Source organism: Haliotis asinina, chromosome 9 (assembly GCF_037392515.1).
Source record: "Haliotis asinina isolate JCU_RB_2024 chromosome 9, JCU_Hal_asi_v2, whole genome shotgun sequence".
NCBI lineage: Eukaryota > Metazoa > Mollusca > Gastropoda > Lepetellida > Haliotidae > Haliotis > Haliotis asinina.
This window is the reverse complement of record NC_090288.1, coordinates 50,294,823-50,319,215: the sequence shown is the minus strand read 5'-3', so window position 1 is coordinate 50,319,215 and position 24,393 is coordinate 50,294,823. Positions and strand designations below refer to the sequence as shown.

The following is a 24,393-nucleotide window of genomic DNA, read 5'->3' as shown; positions in this document are numbered from 1 at the left end:
TGAGCGGTAAATTTAAACCTGACCTTGTTCCCATGACGTCTCCACCTTTCACCCCATACCTACAAAGTATAAGTCTTATCTGACAAATGACGTATCGCAATATACTACACATCGATCAGGATTGCTCGATCGTGGGCAAGCAGTGGTTGGTTATGGGGTAGTGAACGGCGAAGTGTTATCGGGGACGTATCGTGAACGTCCCTTAACTGCAGTGTGTACACTTGTAATTTCTCCCCTCATCTCTCTCTCTCTGTTTTTTTTTCTCTCTCTCTCACACACACACAGAGAGAGTCACGCACAACACTCTGACAAGTATATTATCGTTTTCAGCATTTATTTCGGTGTGACGAGCGAATGCTTTAACCACTAGGCCCCCCCCGCACATGTGAATGCCAGGATGCTACTTCTGTAATCTGCACTGGACACTTGGTTGTGGCAATATCATATTTGTGACGGTTTACATGAACTACAGTACTGTATACATTATGTGATAAAAGCTTGAAAAGACAACTATTTTTATTAATTTCTCTCTTTCGCTCATTTGGATTTTCAAGACAATAACATTATGTTGGAAATCTGTTATCATTCGCCCACCTGTCAGTTAATAGGAGTTACTCTTGCTGTCAAAGGGAGTGCGTAATTGATTTACTACTTATTCGAATGTTTCAACACAAATACAGATGTTTTTATACACAGTATTCGCTGGGTGATATTTCTGAAATAATCAATAAAAACACAGTGATAGTTGTGAAAATTATGATATTCTGCCAGTATATTTCTGCACTTAAACATAAGTTCCGACAGAAATCTGTCGAAAGAAAAAGAAAGTTAACTCAATTTGTGGGCAAACTGTTCTGCATATACACTAAGGCATGTGTGACATCAATTTATCTCATCAATAGATTTCCAGTTACATAGTTTCTTCTTGTAGCACAAGTCAGTTTGTTGGTCCAACTGGGATTGTTGTGCATCTCTGCAACACACACAAACACCAAATGACATCAGTGTCAATATCTTGCTGGAAAGGGAAATATTTTAAGGTACATTAACGAATAACAGTCCATAAGAACAACACATATGCAATTAAACTACAACACATGAGTGAACATCAGTGGTCATTTATCTCGAATTTGTCATTGTTCTTGAAGATTTTGAATAAAATCAAACCATATAGAATAAGGTTACGTTACGTTTCTTCTAACAATTTTCAAAAAGCTCTTATTCCTGTTTTAAATACAAACATCATTTCAGAAGATCATTTGACAAAATCCAGGTAATTGCTACCATTGAGCATATATTTGTTTGCTGGGTCAGTCGCTGTATATGATACCATAAACGAAGTGAAGAGACGGCCACGGAGGTGAAATGTCATCGTGTGATATGATGGCGAGGAAATTGTGCAAAAGGGATCTTTCAGTCAGTCTGACTTTATCCGCCCAGTGCCGTATGTTGAGCAACAGGTGTACACGTAACGCTGAAACTCTTCAGAGATCACTCACACCTATTTCAAGAGACCATAATTCCGAGGGCACTAATGCCGTCTTAGATAGTAGCGACTACTGCGGCTTTGGTAGGAATAATAGGGAAGAAACAGCTGTTGGAGCTGGCACCTTGACATCAACTTGCCATTTTTCTTCAGTCATTCCACAAGTTGATAGAAACCACGTTTCAGTTCCGTATTGAAGTGGACGACCCAGCCTGCTTAGTACTAACCATTGGACGATGTTCTAATGGTATGTGGGTCGTGGGAACGTATCAGTCGCTTGATAACAACACTAGAATCAGTAAAAGACAATTTGAAATAATATGGATGATAACTTCTTGTTTATTGTCTGTTACAACGTTTCTAAATCTATTCATCAATTCACCTGACGAAGGGGCAAGGAATAGCTCAGAAACGTTGTGGCATACAATAAACAAGAAGTTGTCATCTCTATATTTTGTCGTATGCTTCAATACCAACTTCTACACGCCTCTCAAGAATCTCGACATTAGAATCTATGTTGAAATGCCGCCTTCACATAATAAAAGAACTTGTATATTCATAAATATTGCCATCATCCTTCATCAACTCCAATTAAAAAAGTAATGCCCATAAAATTAGACGATACATTGTTCTGTTAATTGTTTGATTTGCATTCTAGAAATTGGTGACTCAAAAATGAAACATGCAACTTTATGGATGACAGCTTCGTATTTCTTGCACAGAGCGACGTTTCGATGTAGGTTCTTACATCGTTATCAAGCTAACTTAAAAACTGAGACTCCATCTAAGACAATGGTTAGTTCCTGGTGATGTAATAAAACGTTCATTGGTTGAAACCTCGGAATCACCAGTGTCCATAGTTCAAAGTATTAAGCTCTGTATTTGTATCAAGGGATGAGTGACGGAGTTTAGCTTTACGCCGCACTCACCAATATTCTAGCTATATGGTGGTGGTCCGTAAACAATCGATTCTGGACAAGACAATCCATTGATCAACAGCATGAGCACCGATCTACGCAAATGGGAACCTATGAGCTGTGACAACCAAGTCAACGAGCTTGGCCACCCGATCCCTTTAGTCGCCACAAGCATGGGTTACTGAAGATCAATTCTAACCCGGATCAGGGATGGAGTTGAGGCTCTGCGCTTGTCCCGAGAGCCGACTCACAACGACTGAGTCGCTTCAAGATGTGACTTGAACAGTTTTGCCACTAAGGAATGGACAGTTGCTCTTGTTTTCAACCACTAGTTTGGCTGCACAAATTGCACTTTCGAACCCGGGTCAATGGCTGGACGAAAAAGTGCTTAAACCATAGAGTACTCCCATGTCTACTTTAACGGGAAGAAAGGTCACTTCAGCAAGTTGTCCTGCTGTCAGGTGCCAACCGACATTTCGTGGGTGTGAGTTTACAACGCTTCCATCAATATTACAGAACAATATTCACACGTGGAAACCTCAAGAACAGCCAGCAAGCAACCTACAAAGCAAAACTCTTCCAATAAATATATCACGAACATTGACCATTATTTAAGGCGTTACTTGCGATTTCTTAGTAGCTTATTAGATGGTTTACCTCTTCCCACTAGGACCTCAACCTGGGCATTCTTTCCAGTATGACCGTATGCTGAATAGGTTTCATTTTGTCCAAGTAAGACCTGATGGCTGAAATCCACGAATTTAAACCTTTCAATATAAATGACGGGAATTAAACCTACAATCTACTGATAAACATATTTCACATTTAGACCTAAAAGGAGCTGAATATATACTTTAGGTAACATGTTCAAGGTGTTTTCCTTCCCAAATATATTTTACGACCGCTTCTTTTAGATAACTGTAACGCATTATCCCATTCGAAACTGTACAGTGGAAGCTGTGTAAATCGGCACTCATTGGGACTGAAGAAATATTCCAGTTCAGACCATGTGCCGGATTGGGGAGCTGATAAATGTTTAAGCCAGAAATGTGACTGAGATTTCATGCCGGTGATGGCAACTTGTCGGAATGGACACATGTCGGTTTTAACAGCTTCCACTGTATTTGTTTATTGTTTAACGCCGCACACAGCAATATTTCAGCTATATGACGGCGGTCTATTATTAATGGGCTGCTTCTCGGTTATCACTGACGGTGTAAAATCTAGGTAGAGTCCAAACGTCAGTGCTGTTACCTCACCAATTTCGACCCAAACCTCGAAAACGTGTTAATTCTACACTTGAAAGTTTAGGAGCAATATCAGCTGCCTGATCGCTTTGTGTATACAACCACCCGTGATTGTACAGAGAACGGGATCTCGTTCACTAAACAAACTACACTCACATGGAATTCTAGTTTGGGTTCAGTTTGTTCTGTTAGGCCGCACAAAGTCTTTGGACAGCGGGCTGTAATTAATGAACTCCAGTGATCAACAGCATGAGCAACTTTCTACGCAACTGGAATAGGATAACACGTGTCAACCAAGTTGGCGCGTCTGACCACCCGATCCCGTTAGTCGCCTCTGACGACAAGCATGGGTTACTGAAGGTTAATTCTAATGCTGATCTTGACGGAACAGGTGGAATTCTAACATTTTACCGTATTAGCTCACTACTCAAGCGTTGTCTAATCAATGAGTAATGTTAACTTAATTAGCGAATTCTGGACAAACTTCACTTTAAATTCATCAATAATGAAACCGATATCATTCTCTTCCCACAGAGGTTCCTTGTCATATCTTCCTACGAACCTATCTTCTAATACGACCATATTTCGCGGTTCTCATAAAATCCCCTAGCGGCAAAATATGGCAGCAGATTTATTGCCCTTTTTCTGGCCAATCAGAACACGTGTTACATCGGCCTAGATTCAACTTGACAAATGCAAGCAATGTGGAGAAACAAATATGGCATGACTGAGTTCTGTCTAGAAGAAACATTTGAGTATCGCCCTCGGGGAAGAGGTTCTAGTGTTCACGATGCATCCGCAAATTACCGAGATCTTGCGAACGATCTCTTTTACAAGGTCGCTGATTGCACTACTAAATCTGATTGCCTCCAATCACGAGTCTTGAACACTCGCATCATGAAAGGGTCGTAATAGAACAGAGGTTACGTAGGAAGATATGACAAGTAACCACTGTGTGAAGAGAATGAATCGATATATATGTGATCATCAAAATCAGTATATGACATTTTCTTTTATTGATAACAGTCACTCAAAGTAGAAAGATCTCTTTTCCCAACTCTTTCGTAAGACATGTCCTGTCAGTACTGCCCTGTCTGTTCATCCAGCAGAAAATGGATACCTGGTGGGATAAGCCATATCACTATTAACCTTCTTGCGCCTCACACTCAGCATGCGATATCGTCCATTATGTTGTATGTGCGTGGATATAGTGGTCATTTTATCATGTTAACATTAAGTATATTACGTGTACAATATGCAGTACTCTACTAATACTTCCAATGTCGTTTGGATAAATTCCCATTATATTCCCTTCAGTCATGGCAACAGACATTCTGACGTTAAAATGGTTGCAGAGTTCAAGCTTCTCACAAGGCAGCTGACGTATAACACATTGGCTTCAAATGTACCCGACATTGAGAACTTCAATATGTATATGTTATCCAGAGCTCACCTGACAGTATTGTGACAAACTGAAACAATGGTGAAGGAATTCTGTTCACCGTTTGTGTTTTCGAAATGTGATGAATCAAATTGGTTGAAGGATTATCATATAGAAAAAGGGTTCTACCAGCCTTGGTGCAACTGTGTCTCACTGCCTGTTCACACCGGCACCGACAGAGGGTGCTTTAAACTGTCGTTCCATCAACAAATTATAATACCCCAATTTAAATAACGTGGTCATCTCCATTTATGTTTATGATGCAATGGTAAAACTAGAAATGGCGGGATTTATTGGTATAACGTGAGAAACAGGGGCCAAGGGTATTATTTGCTGTAATATTTATGAATATGGCTCCTTTAAGAGTTAATACTTAGCATCCAGCCCTTGGATATATGTCTGTATGAATTTAGTAATACAGATCAAATCAGTGGATTCATTATTCATTCTTGAAACAAAACATCTCTATTAAATATAATGTCAGGAGAAGATTCGTAAAATGAAAAACAGATAACATAATCTAAAGGTATAAATGAAAAGAGCAAATTTATGATCGTAAAATTTCGAAACAAATCACCTCAGGTATTGAATCAGATAGAGAAACATGACAAACATGCATTCCAAGATGTGCTGACACATGAATCAATCCAATAACTGTTCCAGCTGGGATACACGTCGTGTTGGTGTCCTACATGCTCATGTCAACACAGTGGAGGTAGGTAGCAGCGTCTGTCAAAGCAGCTGGGCTGTAGTAGTGAAGAAGACGACTCTTCCACGTTGCCCATGCTGCTGCATCCGTAAGTTTTGGGATTGGTCTGTTGAGGAGGGTGATCGGTGTCCCCGTCTTGTAGTGGTCGGCGACCCAATGGACTGCCTTATAGATACCGTTCCCTCTTGTGTCCAGGAGGCAGCGACAGAGGGAAATGGACGGTGGTGTCTTCATGGTCGTGTAGACGTCTAGAATCCTGGCCCAGAGATCCCACATGTGGAAGTTGTGCACGACCCTTTCTATGGGTGACCAGTTGCTGCCTAGTCCATCCGTTTCCTCGCCGAGGTTCGATAAGATCTTGTCGATGGTGTTCATGGTGTGCGTTCTGAAGTCTGAACCAACAGGATCACTGGGGGCGTATGGAAGCACCTTCTGCACGCCTCTGAGGTTGTGGTTGACGGTGGGGATGGTGTTGTCCTCGGAGGGGTGCTTGATAAACATACTGAGACCCTGGACGGTCATCGAGTGAATTGCGTGAGCCACAGTCTCGTTGAACTTCTCAGACATGCCGCTGGACAAAAGAGTGTTTTTACAATGGATGGAAAAAGCATGCGTCGATGCTGAAACAGCAACGACAAACAGGATCGCACGCAACGTCATCATCTGTTGATAGTCCACACAGATTGAACGTTTCAGCTGTATACGCAGGTATTCATACAAGCTAGAGTGATGTCAGGGACAACCTCACCGCATTGTCTCAAGTCCCTCTGGTCATGTTTCACTGGCCTTGGGTTTATGATGTTGACAATAGTCATTGATCTAGAATTGTTTGTTTACAAAACCAACCGTAACGTTTACAAAACAGTTTAGCTGTTGATCTTTAAGGTGCTGTCTCAGATTAACCTGAAAACTGAAGTGGGCATTGTTCAAATGTGTGTGCTTATGTTATCCCCAAGGTCATGTACTCGTTAATGTTAAGACGTGGTCGTACCCAGAATAATTTGAAACGGTTTCAGCCAACTTATACATATTCTTACGTAAATCACCGAGCTATTTATTGATGTGAATTGTTCCTTTCCACGAAAGAGTAAGTTCGTTGATATATCCGATCTAGATGTGTCGATCCCAATACTGGTAAACATTACTCAGACAAATGATCGTTTACAGCTGATTGCCTTCATGTATAATCTACAGTATGCGTGTCAGAATTTATTGCTTACTGGCCATTGTTTCCTAGAAATGATAACACTACGTGGACGGTGATCCTTGAAGAAATGGTATTATAATATTTCCTCACGAACACATGACAGCGTGAGCAGCAGAGTGGACCTCAATACCCAGTAGCTCAGGGAAAGCACAAGGGGTGGCTATTGAGGGGGAAACAATTATCGCGATGACGATAGTCTGTTGCAACATACTATTGAGATAGCAATAGTCTCCTGTGACCAACTATTCAAATACTATTGAAATACTATTGCAGTAGCTTATTTCTCTCTTCTATTATGACCTCATTTGAAGTAATTTCCCAGATGAAAGTATAGTTTATATGACATAAACACAAGTTGAAGTAATTTCAGTCTCTTTTACTAACGGACAAGGCATTGTGAGTGAGTGAGTTTGGTTTTACACCGCACTCAGCAAATATTCCAACTATGTAAATAATGGAGTCTGGACGAGACAATCCAGTGATCAACAACATGAACATCAATCCGCGCAATTGGGAACTGATGACATGTGTCAACCAAGTCAGCGAGCCTGACCACCCGATCCCGTTAGTAGCCTCTTACGACAAGCATTGTCGCCTTTAATGGCAAGCATGGGTTGCTGAAGGCCCATTCTACCCCGGGACCTTGGAGACTTGAAACCCAGATCAAGAAACAGTTAAAACGTAAACTCAACGAAGCTGCAAGTCTGCACCCAAACTTCCTGTATGTTGCGTAGCATTTATCAATGGAAGTCAATGATGGAAGCAATGACTATCGATGCATCGATAGTTTAATGTTTCTACCATCGTTTAGTTGCTATTGGAAACTCATTAATTGCAATACATCGTTACAGCCCTAGGAAGCACACATGGCGCCCAGGACGTCACAAATGTTGTGTTAGCCGTTTAACACTGAGTGAATTTGCCATGTTTTGACAAATTGTCTAGTAACGGTAGTATAATAAATTAGTGGCCTTGATGTCTGAGGTACATCACATGGTGAAGACCAGAAACGTCGCATCGTGGGTTCGAGTCCCAGATTTGCTGGGATACGATGTGTCGACCAAGTCCGCGAGCATCTTATCCCGTGTATTCGCTACATAGCATGGGTTGCTGAGAACCAATTCTAACCCGCATCTCCATGGGTTCACAATCGGTCAATAAACGTAGACTGCAGTATACTAATATGGTTCTTTTCATTCTGCTTAATGTGAAAGGAGAGTGATTTTCTGGGTTTTTTTTCAGTTTGCAGCAACGCTTGTATTTGTCAGTTATTTATTTCTACAAATTATGATAATCTTATGATAACCACAACAATCCTGAAACTGAAACCAATCAGCTTGTTGCGGAGAAAGGTAGCTTACTGAGCTTTATTGAGATCAAATTGTAGTGAAACCCACTTGGCAGATCACCGTGAAACCCATTCGTCACAATGAACTACGGGGCGTATGAACTGATTACAGGGTAAGACAAGGGGCTTTGTTGAGTCTTATTATCATTGTTTTGTCGTGACTCACGCCGACTGAACACATTCGGAGAACAGACCACATTCGCCAGCTTCTACCTTGGGAATTAAAGTATTTCATTCGTCATTGTCGCGGGGAGTTATCGGCATTTGATCTCTCGGTAGGGGGCGCTCCTCACTGGCTTCTCGGGTTTGACAGATGGCCAGATAATCTCGTGTAACTCTCACTGCCGTTCAGGAAACCAAGTGAAAACAATTCATGTTTCTTGGTATCTCATAGTGACACCAGAAGGATAATAGGCTTTCAAAATCAAACTGTTCATACTCATACAGGAAAACACAGGTTAGTTTGGGAGGGACATGGAAAACAGAATGTTGTTTAATTTTCAAAAACCTTTTAATAGCGATGAAATCAACGCGGGGTAGTGGGATGAGTATGTGAATATAAGGTTACGTCGCTTTAGAGCTTTCAGCTGTAACCCAAATGTGAATCGTTAAGGTCCTAGGGGAGTTAGAACAGGCGTGAATAGGTAGAACAGGCGTGAAGAGTTAGAACAGGCGTGAAGAGTTAGGACAGGCGTGAAGAGTTAGAACAGGCGTGAAGAGTTAGGACAGGCGTGAAGAGTTAGAACAAGCGTGAATAGTTAGAACAGGCGTGAAGAGTTAGGACAGGCGTGAAGAGTTAGGACAGGCGTGAAGAGTTAGAACAAGCGTGAAGAGTTAGAATAGGCGTGAAGAGTGTGACTCGATAAGTTTTAAATTTGACAAAAAATGACTGAATTCAAATATCGAATGTAGTCGTTATTCTAAGAGTAAATAAATAAACATTGACTGGCTGATGTATGTAGTTTAAAATACAGTTTAACCATGATGTCAGATTTAGAATAACTCATTTCAGTCTTGAAGACGAATATTTCGGGTGATCAGATTGTCAAGGTAGAATTACATGGCTGTAAACGATTCAAATATGTACAATATCTCTTATCAGCCGCGAGTGACAATCTGAATAGTTCGTCTCACAAACAATGTGACAATATGGTTCACAAAAAAGTACTGTTCATACGAATACAGATTGTAACAGCTATAATCTATATTTGTATGTGGACATGCAGTGTTTGTCCTGAAGATAATCCCAGCAGCGATCCGGTCTAGTTATTGTGAAGCAGAATTATCACTGTTCTGTGGTTTGGTCGTTTTGATGACTAGGAATGGTCTCTCTAAAGAACCTGGGTGACAAAATAGCGACCATGACAGTTAGACGTTAGATGTCGCCAGTCTGTCGGCAGACTTACGAGCTGGCAATTCAGCGTCAATGCCGGCATTAGCCAGTGGTCGTGTTCCTGCATAGACGTCGGTAGTTAATGTTGTGGAACTTGTTCTGTACTCAGGAAGCTGTGTGAGTGCGACATCGGAACCTTTGGGGTGGTGAACAAGGAATTGCTGATACATTAGTGTTTTTTGTACATCTTCTTTGTAATGAAGACCCGTGAAGATCCGGGATCGAATAGGTCTTCGTCAACCCATGGTCGTGACAAAAAGGCGACTATGACTATGTCGTAAGAGCCTACTAACGGGATCGGGTGGTCAGACTCACCTCACTCACTCTTAGTAATTAGTGACATTAGTAGTATATTACGGACATTATTTTACTTAATACGTCCCACTGTCGTTAAATTACCTCATACGTTCTGTTGTCCGATAGGCTGTTATCATTAGATTACTTTGTGCAAATTATCACCGATGTTGTCTTACTTTATACGTCGTAGTACCTACTGGCATTAAATTAGTTTATGGGTTTACTACCATGATGTTCCTCTATAGTAGTTTGGTATCGCTCATCAGATTACTTGTTCGCTCGTCACGCTGAAGACCCGGGTTCGATTCCACACATGGGTACAGTGTGTGAAGCTCAATTCTGGTGTCCCCCGCCGTGACATTGCTGGAATATTGCTGAAAGTGGCGTAAAACTAGACTCACTCACTGTAGACACAATTAGGGTGAACCCTGATTTGAACCCACGATTCAGTATCTCGGCATGAAATGAACCCCCCCCCCCCCCCCCAAATATGTGTTTTCTAATGCGGTGCCTGGCAAGGAGCGGGCCGAGTGTGTATTGTCACAAATTCATCTTGCGTTGAAAATACATGGTTGCCGACAAAGATAAGTTAATCTTAATTCAATATGGGTATACTTGTACATGTAATTAGTGAGTTATGTGAATGTAATTGAGATAACCACATGACACAACAATGTATATGAGAATGACAACCTCAGCTCTACAATCCGATATTCAAAACCGATTTGTTTCCTCGGTAGCCAGTGCCGGTTCAGACAGTTTCCACCGTATCCGGCTTGTCCAAGGAGCACAACTCTTCCACAATTTCCAGCCCCTTACAAGACTGCTCCAACCCGTTTTCCCGGTGCACATTAATTTTACTCAGTCTAACTATACTTTTAAAAAATGCAGAAAAAACATGTTAAATTACAGATCGCTGCGTCTTACACGACGGACGGGACCAGACACAAATCAGCTTAGATTACTTTGCAGCTCGACATTTTGATAAGGATGATAAAGTGAAGTGGGAGATTTAATAATGTCGACGTCATATGCCATATATACTTCAACCACAACACATTGGATGTATCGCGACATGTGTCATATCCACGGGAAGCAATGTCACAATCATTTGATATATTACTTTAATTATTTCTTATGTCAATTAACAAACCTTTCACTGAAAGACAAATTATCACAAACATACCCAAGTGGCAATGATATGAATAAGGAAACTCGATTCAAGGTGCCCATAGTAGTTTATATGCTTACACACAATACACGCTGCGTGGAGCTTTTGAAAAGCCGTATTTCATTACAGATATAGCACGCGCTGACATGAGTATTGGAATTGAAACTATGAGTGCCAGTAGTAATAATGGTGGCAACTGACCGACATGGTGGTCGGGTCTGACATGTGATTTATCTTGTGTGATCCGCTGCACAGGGGTCTCGCTGTGGGACACAGTGACACATACACTCTCTTCTCGCAGGGTGAGATGTCACGTCGGACGCAGTGTCGTTGTCATGCTGTAGGCGGCGTGCGACGCCTGCAGTGCTGACATGCCGTATTGCGATAATTCCCAGATCGATGAATGTGCATCGGTAGCAAGGAGGGGATACTTACACGCAGTGGACAACAAGACATCGGCAGGTAAATAGTCATGTTCAATTTAACATGTTCTTTATAATGTAAGAGTTCTGTTAGTGGGGTACAGGGATGGTTAATTTGTTTTACTGATGAGTTAGCAACATGTGTTGAAATATGATTCCTCTATAGCAACAATTTTTATACTGACAGCGACATACAGAAATATGCTGCAGAGTTCATATGCATGAAACTGTACACCCTCTTGATTGTTTTATGTTGTCTGTAAGTAGTTACAGATCAATTTCACGCATAATTGGTAAGAATTGAATAAGTAGAAGTCATACTCCTCCTCCCTGGTGCTTCAGATGTCTACAATCATACATTCACGAATAAAGTCACATTAAGAAACTACAGTGCCTTTTCATGGGACAAACATACATTCCTTTACAGTTATGCCACCGACGCGAGGGAACAAGAACCTTTCCCAATCACCACACCCTACTATCTCCACTCCATACCCCCAAACTCCGCCCCATACTCTCACCATTCCCACCTTTATTTGAAGCTCCACACCCCTACTTTCCCCAACACCATCCTACCCCGATCCTAACCCCATAATTCCTCCATCCCCACCCCTACTATCCCTATCCCCACCCCCTACTTCCTCATCACCACCCCTACTTGCCCCATTCCAAACTCTACTTACCCTATTCCCACCCCTACTTTCCCAATACCCACATTATACTTCCCCCATATATCCCCACTTCCCACCCCAACTTTCTCCATTGCGTGACAAAGGCGCTTACAGAGCATCACCTTGCACGAGCTCTCACGCAGAGGCGAAATGAAACGCCGTTGAAATGCCATTGATATTAATCACCATTGCTTTGTAATGCACCCGGCCTGCAGTTCTGTGTAAGTATTCCAACAGAACGTAAGCATTGTTGACGACAATTGGCCCCACATTTCCTGTAGGTAGTGTATAAAGGATGGGAAATATTGACGTGTGGATTGTTCTCAAATAATTAAATTCGAACTGTCCCATGCGGCGGTACGAAGGTGGTGTGGATAGAATGTCCGGTGGTCTGTTGGCTTAGTGGGGGTTTACAACACCTGCTGAGAGTATGTCACTTACTTTTGAAGTTTTGTGATACGTAGAGAGCAGCTGGCTCAGGTAAGACGTGTTTTAAGACTTGGCACATTTGTTTCTTGCTCTGTACACACATTAGACACGAGACAACTTATGTCTGACAGGGCCTAGATATTCGAAGTACATCATTTTTGCATTAAAGGTACACATGAATTGTATGGCAAAACACTGTGAATGTACAGAAATGATAATATTATATCTGTATCACTGAAATGCAAATTACGTTAATGATGCAATCCGTGATACTATCCAATGGGTAATACCTGCGCATTGACCTATTCACATTATGATGTTATTGCACCAGCTTCTACACCCGACGTGTTGAAATTTCTTATTCTCAATATTCAGTATAACTGTTTGTCATGAGAGCTTCAACACCACTGCCACACGATTCGGGGTATTGAGCCGGCTTGTTTACTTTTGTATTTAACTGGTTTTCCTAGAGGCTAAGAAGATTAAAATATATTAATAAATATTGTTGTATCTGCGTCTAGAGATTTTATTAAAGAGCGGAATGTCTCTGATAAATTCAATAACACGACCATGTTGCTCGGCGTCCAACGCACCACGATTCTATACTTTGAATAAGTGTTCGGCAGCTTTAGTATAAAAAGCCTTTTTTTCACCGCAGTCACTTGTAAGGTAAACAGTGTTGGGTTCTTAAACATAACCAACCATTCGCACCCTGGGTGGTAATAATACTGAAGTGGTAAATAAGTATCCGTACCCACCCGAAGAAGATAAGGATAAATTACATGGATTATATAAATAATGTGGGTAAACATCGTCCACAATATTCACCTGGTTGTGGAATGAATCCGGTTTACAAAAGGATTGCTTTACTCTTCACGGTTAGTGTCTTCACTCATTCTTTGAGACAAGCTTTTGAGTCTTTCCATCATGACTTAGGTTGATTGTTTAGCAAGCCGCAATGTGTGAGTTTAGTTTTACGCCGTTTTTAGAATATTCTAGCAATATGACACTACAGGGTACACCAAACTGTGCACCCATGTGTGGAATCGAACCCGTGACGTGACGAACGAAGACTTTAACCACTAGGCTACCCCACCGCCCCAGCACTTCACAACAATTATATGATATGTACTGGTCACAATTCTAAACATCATTTAACATGGTTAATCCAGAACACTACCCTGCCTCACCCAAGCCTCAAGAATGTGTCTGAGAGTTACTAGCACAGGAAATACTTCACTTGACCGAAATGTGAATGTATAAACTAAGGAAAAGATTACTAATGGCAAAATACCACCAAGAACAGTACAAAACAGTTTGTTTATGCCTGCCGTCAGCGAGTCGCTAAAGACGACTCGATTCCAGTCTCTCTGGATCCATCGGAGTTGACGTTGGGTCCACAGCAGACGTTGACGTTGATGAAACGGTGTCAGTATTGGCCCACGACATTGACGTGGAGAATGTTAACTGGCAGCCCGCAACCGATTTGGGAGGGTCTGTGAAGACAGCCGACCTCTAAACATCTCAGCCCTGGTTTGTGTAACTGGCAGAAAAATGTCACGTAGGTGACGTAGGACGATTTGACTGCCTTCTGCTCATGATGTCACACGTGGACGACCCGACCTTGGGCGATCAGAAGTAGTGCCAGTTTATTGTAGACGACCTCTCTAGTCATACACAGTACGACAGCTGCATCCCATTGCTCAACAACTGATCTTCCCGCTTGCAACATGCCAACGGCACGTTCACGTTGCACATTTGACAATCTTGGCATTTAAAGTACCGTTAGAACTGTGGTTAAAAAGGTTTTTTTCAATTCTTTAGGCCAATGCAAACACGTGCAAATGAAGAAAACTTCGATGCGAAGATCACGTGATCGACTGCACGTGCAAAACTTTTGGCACTAACGTCCTTGATTTGGCACTAACGAATGGATGGGTTTGAGTGAGCTTTGCTAAAGTTTTTCTAGAGTCGAAAGGTAGGGATCCCATTTCGGATGCATAGACGTATCATCAGAGAAAAAGTATTCATTATTTCTAGAAAATACATTTTGTGAAGTTTCTTTTGAAATTTGAATGTAGAAACTAAGGAAAAGATTCCTAAAGAAAAAATACCACCAAGAACAATAAGAAATGGTTTGTTTATGCTCAAGAAAGTCATCATTAAGCTGATAATATGCTGATAATATTAATCTTGCATGAATTAAAGTGTATAGTAACTTAACAAGCGTGATATATTTACAAAACCAATGAAAATTCATTAGCCAGTTGGGCTAGGTGCTGTGTTATCGCCATTGTGTTTTGTGTTTTTTTTCTTGCTCCCCTCGCCACAAATAACTGTAAATTGCTGATAGAGCGTACATCAATTTCCACTCACTCACCTTATGTTCCTTATTTGTTTGTTGTTTGCTCTGGTGTTTGTTTTTCAATGCGCATGTAATTGGGTATATATTCCAGGTAAAATCGCCTTTAAGAGGCATCTGCATCAAGTCTTTGAGAGGCACTAGAACGCTGGAAGAACATGAAAACTGTTTTATGGATAGCATCTCCTCTATTGTTTGTAGCGACATGCAACGCCCATTTTTTAGCAATATCCAAACAATATCACGGCGGAGGACGCCACAAAGGGGTTCACACATTGTACCATGTCGAACCGAAGTCCTGTCTTCAGAATGACGAGCGGCCGCTTTAACAACTAGGCTACCCAAAGCCCGTCATGTGCATTGGGCTTACTTAGTACTTGTCTAATGGACGAGCAAGATGTAGTCCTTTAAAAACTTTGAGAAGAGTTTGTCCATGAAAAGGGATTTTAAAATGCTTGATCTGTATTTTGCTTGGCGCGTTCTTTTTTAATCATTAACAGTCCCACTCCCCGCAATACTAACTGTTGGGTGTTGTGTACAAATATCCGCAGATGAATTTGGTTATTTTTAATCATCATCTCTGAGGCAGACTCAACTCAAAGGCTTTATCCCGAAATATGAATATTCACTATACACTGATAGGACGAATGCTTAACATAATCAGTACAATCAGTATAATCTGGGTTCAGTTCCCCGAGAGCGATGTGTGAATCCCATATCTGGCGTCCCCGCCTTGCTATTGCTGGAAAATTGCTGAAAAGCTGCGTAAAATCATACTCACTCCCTCTATTCACAATATTCACGTCGACGTTTATGTTAAGAACTTTGAATCTGGTGTTACATTAACATTCAGCTGATATACTGCCTGTAGTATCCGTTCTTTCATGTTTATACAAGCCAAACCCTTTTATCCACAACACCATTTATCTAACTCTGGTTTATTGAATAGTTTATTTGTTCGACATTAACCGAATTGTTTGAGTCGCTGACAAAACGTTCCGCAGTTTTTTCATTGACCGATCGAATTTCAGCCCGATAATATCGACCAGTTGCCCCCGACTAGTTCTACTGTCGTGCAATGTTTAATCGCTTCCCTCTCGTCGTCACAATACCTGGGCAATTACATTCTTGACATGCGAACAAACAGAAAATGCCACATTGTAAAGTCGTTTCACACTATTGATAGCCATTCAGTGACACGAAGTCCTCGGTTAAGTGTCTAGCAAAATTCTTGTTTACTGAAATTCTCCACAGGCCGAATATCTTCTTTTACAGAACTTGCATGTTATTTCAGAGTCACAGACCACATAATCACCGACCATAATGTGGAAATAATTAGGGAAAATCCATGCCACGCTAGAACATTGAATGTCAAATAGCTTTAATCTCCGGTGAAAGAATGACGAGGGCCTTTGGATCTCGTACATAGAAACACTTGGCCATTAACTAGTTTATGTATGCTACCATATGACCAATATGATTGTCGGACCTTGTTTGTGCAAGGGGTGAGTGAGTGAGTTTTAGTTTTACGCCGCACTCAGCAATATTCCAGCTATAGGGCGGCGCTCTGTAAATAATCGACTCTGGACCAGACAATCCAGTGATCAACAACATGAGCATCGATCTGCGAAATTGGGAACCGGTGACATGTGTCAACCAAGTCAGCGAGCCTGACCACCCGATCCCGTTAGTCGCCTCTTACGACAAGCTGAGTTGCCTTTTATGGCAAGCATGGGTTGCTGAAGGCCTATTCTACCCCGGGACCTTCACGGGTTGTTTTTGCAAGGATGTTTTTCATTGTTGTTGTTCTGTTCTTCACCGTTATGTTATGAGATTGGTGCTCGGGCAATGAGTGAGTGAGTTTAATTTCACGGAGCAATAGTCCAGCTGTATGGCAGCCATCTGTAAATAATCGAGCCTGGACCAGACAATCCCGTGATCAAGATCATGAGTATCGATCTATGCAGTTGGGATACGATGACATGTGTCAACCAAGTCAACGAACCTGACCACCCGATCCCGCAGTCACCGCAGACAAACCCTGGTAACTGAAAATCAATTCTAACCGGATCTTCACGGGTCTTTGGGCAATGATGCATTAATTTGTTTCTCTGATGAATGGAACTCCATTCTTGCAATTTATAAATCAAGAAACGGAAGTCTAGAAACATGTTGGTCATGTGATATATTTACCTCCAATGCAAATTTTCGAAAATATACTCAGCTAAAAAAGAAAGTATACACACTCAGAATCGGACAAGAGTTGGATTTTTTCTCATAATTATTAGTAATCATTATTATTGACAGTAGATACAGGTACATAGTATTACAATATTGAAAAGTTGATATAGTAAATTTAAGAAGATATTTGACATCAATAGCTTATATAATATTTCAACAGTCATGCAGGTTTTGGTGAAGGCATTGCAAATGACAAGAATAATCATGGGTCGTTGCTCACTTAATACGATATTTTTTCATTCTGTAACTCATTCACATGGTATTATTATTTTTATTATTATAGGATATTTATAGCGCAAGGCAACTAATACATGCTGAAGGCGCTGTTACTTTTCCCCCTCGATCATTAGATGTCAGTCTAAACGGCACATCATATTATCAATCTCAACTCCCTGGGGAACTCTTACAAACACTAGGCGTACCGAGTTCTTGCGACTTTGGCATCCTTACGAGGATTTAGGGTTTGTCCTGTCGTGATATTGCTTGATGCTGCGGTGTAAAAATACACTCATTCACATGCTCACTCTCTCTCAGGTTCGTTCAATGTCTAAGCCGCCATACTGTTTACACCATAGGGGTTTGTTTAATCAATCATAGCAGCTTAAGTTGGTACCCCGTAGGACGACGAACGGGTCTTAGGCATGTGTCAAATAGCGATGACACCAGGTGTCTTGGTCATAGTAGGTGTTCTCCAACAAGGGTCTGGGATGGCCTTGTGGTAAAAACGTTCCATCGTCACGGTATAGGTCCGTGTTCGAATCCGGATACAAGGAAATCCAACCTTGGTGCTCCGTGATGCCTGATTTCCGCTAAAACCGGACAGAAGCATACTTACTCTTTGAATCAAAACATGTTAAACTGGCAGACAAGCGCGCCTTTTTATAGACGTGTGGCCATGGGGTAGACTTGTAGTAAATACACCGGTCCGGTTCGAATTTTGAAGCTGAAGCTTCTATCCCGTGGAAAAATGCTAGAGTATTGATAAAAAAGGGCATTCAATCACTCAGGCTGCATTAAAAAAGGGCGATAGGACATTTAAAAAAATGTATATGCAAAAAAAAAAAAAAAAAAAACTGACGGGGGAGAAATACATATTTCTCTCAGATATAAAGCTTGGAAAGGTTACATGCATGTGTTAATGAGTGACAGATTCAATCACACTCGTTCTAACAGACACTCATTCATGTAGTGGACAAATTGATGATCGGGACACGGTAAAGTCAAAATTAATTGTTTAACTAAAGAAAGGGAAGGAAAAATGTTACGCGCACAAATGAAACATTTCACTTTTTTTATTTAGCCTAAGTGGAATGAGTGAGATACGCTTTACGTCTCGTTCCAGCAATATCACGGCGGGGACATCAGAAACACACTGTACCATGTGGAAAATGGAACGGTGTGGGAAGACATTCTCTACCCACAGAGGTTACTTGTCATATCTCCCTACGAACCTCTCTTCTAATACGGCCATATTTGCTGGTTCTCATAAAATCCCCTAGCGGCAAATAATCGCAACTCGAAGTATCTCCCTTCTTTCTATCCATTCAGAATGCGTGATACATCGACTTAATCCAGTTTGACTAACCTAAGCAAGTTGGCGACTTGTGTTGATGTGACACACAAGTTTAATACCTAGCTTGTCTGTTGTCAACGAGGGCGAGTGAGACGCCATTGAATCGCTATTTCATGGATCTGCTCTGTCTGGAAGAAACATCTGCGCCTCGTGTTGGGGAAGAGGCTCTAGTTTTCCCGATGCACAAGGAAATTACCGAGGTCTTACGAATGATTACTTTGAAAGAACGTCGTTGACTGCACAACTAAATCAGACGGCAACCAATCACGAATCTTGAACACTCGCACCATGAAAGAGTCGTATTAGAACAGAGGTTCGTATGATGATATGACAAGTAATCTCTGTGGGAAGAGAATGGTCTGAAGAATGCTTTAACAAAAAGGCTTCCCCAACTCAGTAAACAATATGAGCGTTGAAATATTGTGAATATCTGAACGCCATTCATTCATTCTTGACTAAATAGAATACACTGACAACCGTGCACGATTTATCAGGCCGTGTAACTCACGGCCTCAAGGACTAAATCCTTAGATCCACCTTGCATTGAGTAAAACACTGAACCTGAGTAGAACTCTCATCCGTTACTCAGGCAAGCAAGTGTTATCTAGAAATCAATAAGGTATGAGGGTCGCAATTTTCCCACCCCTTCCCACCCGCATGTACTCTATGGCACCCCTCTATATACATGTAGTGTCATTGATGGCTTCATGGAACCTGTCGCCCGGAATTCTGCCCCTCGCTTTACCACTGCTTAGTTTCTGTGAGAAAAACAAGTGTATTGTACATTTTTTTAAGAAGTCCGTGACGATTCATACAATACCTGCAGCATGCTACAAATTGTGGGAATACAGGACTGTAACCATGTGCCCAACGAATACTAAAGTAACAGGCTTCCACTGTGTTTTTTTTTCACAGTTGCCCGAAGTGATTGGAGGGTGACATGGGAATGAGGGTCGTCAGTAGGGTAAAACTATTAGCAGTTTTGATGCTTTGAGGTTTGCGGTTTGATATTTGGGACTTGGAACTGGGTTTGATTTAAGTTTCATGCTGTTACCACATATGTGTGAACTACATGCAAAGTAACCTTTTAAGCATACGCAACATTTAAGTACTTGTATGATGTTAGTTTGTTTGGTGTTTAAATCTGCACTCAGCAGTATTTCAGCTATATGACGGCGGTCTGTAAATAATCCAGTCAGGACCAGACAATCCAGGGATCAACAACATGAGCATCGATCTACGCAATTCGGAATCAATGACATGCGTCCACCAAATCAACGGGCCTGATCACCCGATCCCGTTAGTTGACAAGCATGGGCTACTGAAGGTCATTCCGGACCTTCATTGGTAGATGTGTGCACGGGTTTGTCAGCACCAAAACCATCTTAGGGTTTCACCAAGGTCCTAGGCGTCCGAGAACTTCGGGATTCCATCCCGCACTAAACGGAATCGCCGTGTTACAACTGTAATGCTCTTAAGCGTGGCTTTACACCGCTGCTCTCCAGTGTATAAGAAAGCTGCATTGTCTGGTGCCGTTGATCGTTGATCTGTATGCACATAATTCCAGTCATTATTTCTGGTTCAAATGCGATTTGCGATGAAAGTAGACACCCATGTTTCATGGTGTCTGTAAATGAAACAAGAAACTGCAATAATCCTTTGGGGTGTATTTGATACTGGTTGTGTTTCCTAATTCTATGTTGTAGCGTACACTCTCCCCCTCCTCCCCACACACGATGGCCATGGGTTACTGAGCACACATTCAATATTATCGAGACACATAAGTAGAACCTGAGATGTTATAACACATTCAATATTATCGAGACACATAAGTAGAACCTGAGATGTTATAACCGAGTTTTACATTGCGTTTCTTTACAAGCGATCGTGACAACAGACATAATTTTCCTTTCTGTTCGACTTGATCCCATGTTAGCGTCAAGAACCTCTAAGACAGCCGATAACTCAACAAAAGGGGAATTTTCATTGTGTCACTGATTGCGATCTACACGACAACAGGGGGTGACGTGTTACCTTTTACCTAAATATCTCTACTTAAGTGTCGCTGGGGTCCTGTGAAACAGACACGACTGTTTGTTATTGCCTAGCAACCATAGACTAATGGGTGAAAATAACTCCACACCTTGGGAGTATCTTGGCTGGGAAAACCGTTTCGAGGTTATGATAAGAAACATCTATTTTAAACATTACAGTTTAAAGCGACGACTCTATCATACGGTCTAAGAGGTCCCATTGTTTTACGCAGTTTCAAGAAATATTCCAGCAATATCAAAGAACATCAGAAATAGACTTCACAGAACCCATATGGGGGACTCGAACCCGTGTCTTCAGTGTGACGAGCGAACGATTTAACCACGCAGCTACCCCATCGTCCCTAATGGTAAGGAAACGGATGCAGGAAGTTATTGTAAATTCACGAAAGTGTCTTTTTGAAAACGAAATCACTGCCCGTGAAATATTTAGAAGGAACAGATACCAGAGCTGCGTCCCCGAGCCACGTCAGGATTTGTTAAAAGCGAATCCCATATTCGAATCAGGTTGTGCTCAAAGGTTCCTCTGATTTCGTTAGTTCTCTGGGGTAAAAAGAGGGTTCAGAGTCGTATGTTTGGAGTTTTCTAACCTGAATAATCTGAGACTCATGATCACTATAGCTGCCAATCCAACTTTCATTCCTGATTCCCCTGAGAACTCACTAAGTATCTACTTCTCATTCTAGATATTGACATTTAATGAATTACCAATAGCGCTCGTAGGTTTTGTAGAGACACTGGACTTTAAAAGCACCAGTTATTGCTGAAAATCAGAAACATTTTATGGCTGGAGATACATTTGTATGTTCTTCCGAAATGCCAATTTCTCGAGCCCCATTCTCGTTAATCAGGCATGTTTGATAGTTCTAAGAGTCGGAGATCTGTGAATGTTGGCTGAACTCACATTATTGCCGTCTTTGTTTTCAACAAAAATGACAAAACCTTTCCGTAAACATAAATAACCCTACAAGTCTATGGACCACCATCAATAAAGGATGATGCTAGGTGTATCATCCCTTAGCGTATCCACAGCAATCGTCATAAACACGTACAAAGGCAAATGAATAGTTGTGCAAGGATACAAGGAATATATGGTACAAACTGGACCTGCATCGGACATAATTTTAGACATCGTAATGTTCCTATATACAAAATAAAGACTGTATATAGTGTTCATATATATGATACAATGTTCCTCTGTATGAAATAATAATTACGATGTCCATATATATACCACAATGATCGCAGTGTCCATATATATGATACAATGTTCATGGTGGTCATGTACACGATACATGATGTTCATGACATGATATAATGTCCATAATGTCTAAAGATATATGTAATATATTGTCCATGTTGTTGCAGGGCCAAACCGTTACTGATACCAGACATGCCGCGACGGTCGTATGAGATCAGCATTTACCCATTTAGCCGTCGTTTGGAGACCAAGAGACTCCGGAAGAGAGCAGAGTTCCTGGAAAGCATTGGTGTAAGATTTGAAGAGGACCCTATATCTGGTGACCTCCCCCACATTTACCTTCCGCGACTCCACAGACAGAAAACAGAGAAGGACCAGAAGACCAGACTTGGGGAAGCTCTTTTGAAGCTTGCTCAGGGTAGCAACATCACTGATCATGTGGCATCTCATCAGGACCAGATGTCCACAGTCCAACGAGAAGTTCGAGAGTTCACTGACTGGATCGTTCCACATCTCAGGAAGAGCGGATTTGAATTAGATTTCAAACGCCCAATTGTCATTGAAAGCATTCCACCGTGGACGACAGCCGAGAAAGAAATTCCTTGCGTCTTACCATTTTCTTTGAAGAAGGTGAAGCTGAAGCCTTTGGAACCGGGATACGTCGTCATGCAGCTACCCAGACGCGACTCAACCGAATTTGATGAATTTTCGCATCTCCGATCTGAAGACAGACTCCACTTGTCACCAAAGAAAACGTATCACCTGTTGCACAAAATACTGAAAAAGGCTTTCCAGAAAGAGTCCATACCATTTGAGCGTCTGAAGATGGTTCTGAAAGAGAGTCAGTACTGTATGTACTACGATCTGAGAAACTATGGTTGGAGAGTTGAAATCATCCCCGCAATACACATACACAAGTCGAACGCCGTTCTCGTGTCCAAACCGTTTGACATTGATGAAAACGCTGCTTCGGAAATGAGATGGAGAATCTGCTGGGCCCAAAAAGAAGCTGAGATCATTCGATCAATATCCTGCACAGACAAAGGTATTAGGACGAAAGCGCTGCAGATTGTCTGTAGACTTTGCCAGAAGGACTGGCGTCTGAAGATGCTGACTCCCTACCAGATCCAGAACGTGTTGCTGTTCGACATGGATCACCACGTGGACCATTCACCACGGTGGCAGAGAAGCTCTCTGGAGGACTGTGTCCTGTCTCTCCTCAACAGACTCTTACATTACGCCAAGGCGGGATACCTGCCGCACTTCATCATTGAGGGGCTGGACCTGTTTGGTCTGTTGGACCCCAAGGCAGTTGTTCTGTATAAAAGCGCTTTGGAGAGACTGACGACGAACGAGAAAGCTCTTATTAGTCTCACTGAAAGGACTCGTCCTGAGGAGGACGCCGAACCCAGGTGGCTTGAACCAAAGACAGACGATGTTGACCGACCTAATTTACAGATTCCGGCTTACACTGGAATCGTCTGACAAAATGATATATAAGATCTGCGTGTTGGAAAGTGGTGTCGTATTCTTAATGGAACTGCCAAAGGACGTCCAAAATTGGAAAGTGTTTTATTGAATGTTGGTGGTTGGACAGTAGGTTAGCAACTTTTCCAAATTCAAGATATTCATGATTCCTAAATGACTAATCACTCAAGTAAAAACATTCAGTTTTGTTTGTGTTTCTCACTTCGCAAAGATGCCTAAGAATTTTGATAATAATCTGAAATAGGAAAACTCTCATAACACATTAGAACATATCCGGTGCCACGGTTCACAAAATTATTTCGGTGGTACGTCCACGTTAACAAATAGTCGCAGCATTCAAGTCGTTCCTTTGAGTGAGTATAGCCTTTTCGATCACTCTTAGCAATGTTCCAACAATACATGTACCACGGCGGGGAACACCAGGAGTGGGCCTCGTGCATTGTACCTATGTAGGGAATCGAACCTGAGCCTTAAGCCTGGCGAGCGGATATTTTAAACATTAGTTTTGGATTGATTACTCACGTGGATTCTATGCACGAATCACATTGGTGATGTCACTGTTGTGATAGAGCTGGAGTAAAACTAAACTCACTCCACTTTGTGATTGAGTGAGTGGGATTAGTTTTGCACTGCACTCAGCAATATTCCAGCTATATGGCGGCGGTCTGTAAATAATCGAGTCTGGAACAGACAATCCAGTGATCAACAGCATGAACATCGATCTGCGCGATTGGGAACC

At 41.7% G+C, this 24,393-nt stretch overlaps 2 protein-coding genes across 3 annotated transcripts; one reads left to right on the top strand and one right to left on the bottom strand.

Annotated features, from left to right (window-relative positions):
* Positions 1 to 5,779: 5,779 nt before the first annotated feature.
* LOC137297307 (uncharacterized) lies at positions 5,780 to 7,216 on the bottom strand. Its single transcript, XM_067829319.1, has 2 exons — positions 7,098 to 7,216; positions 5,780 to 6,521 (listed from the first exon to the last, which is right to left on the bottom strand). Exons 1-2 carry the CDS (start codon positions 7,214 to 7,216, stop codon positions 5,780 to 5,782), a joined length of 861 nt encoding a protein of 286 aa, XP_067685420.1.
* A 4,111-nt stretch (positions 7,217 to 11,327) lies between these two features.
* LOC137296302 (cyclic GMP-AMP synthase-like) lies at positions 11,328 to 23,842 on the top strand. Of its 2 annotated transcripts, none has more exons than XM_067828068.1 (2): positions 11,328 to 11,678; positions 22,334 to 23,842. In XM_067828068.1, exons 1-2 carry the CDS (start codon positions 11,620 to 11,622, stop codon positions 23,649 to 23,651), a joined length of 1,377 nt encoding a protein of 458 aa, XP_067684169.1. In that variant the 5' UTR covers positions 11,328 to 11,619; the 3' UTR covers positions 23,652 to 23,842. The 2 variants fall into 2 exon arrangements, with proteins under 2 accessions (XP_067684169.1, XP_067684170.1); XM_067828069.1 differs by lacking the exon at positions 11,328 to 11,678 and adding an exon at positions 12,578 to 12,789.
* Positions 23,843 to 24,393: the final 551 nt, after the last annotated feature.

Coding starts and splice junctions, on each gene's coding strand:
- LOC137296302 (XM_067828068.1), top strand. CDS start 11,620: ATGTGCATCGGTAGCAAGGAGGGGATACTTACACGCAGTGGACAACAA. Junction 11,679..22,333: donor GGACAACAAGACATCGGCAG/GTAAATAGTCAT, acceptor ATGTTGTTGCAG/GGCCAAACCGTTACTGATAC.
- LOC137297307 (XM_067829319.1), bottom strand. CDS start 7,216: ATGTTGCAACAGACTATCGTCATCGCGATAATTGTTTCCCCCTCAATA. Junction 6,522..7,097: donor GCTCACGCTGTCATGTGTTC/GTGAGGAAATAT, acceptor ACATCACTCTAG/CTTGTATGAATACCTGCGTA.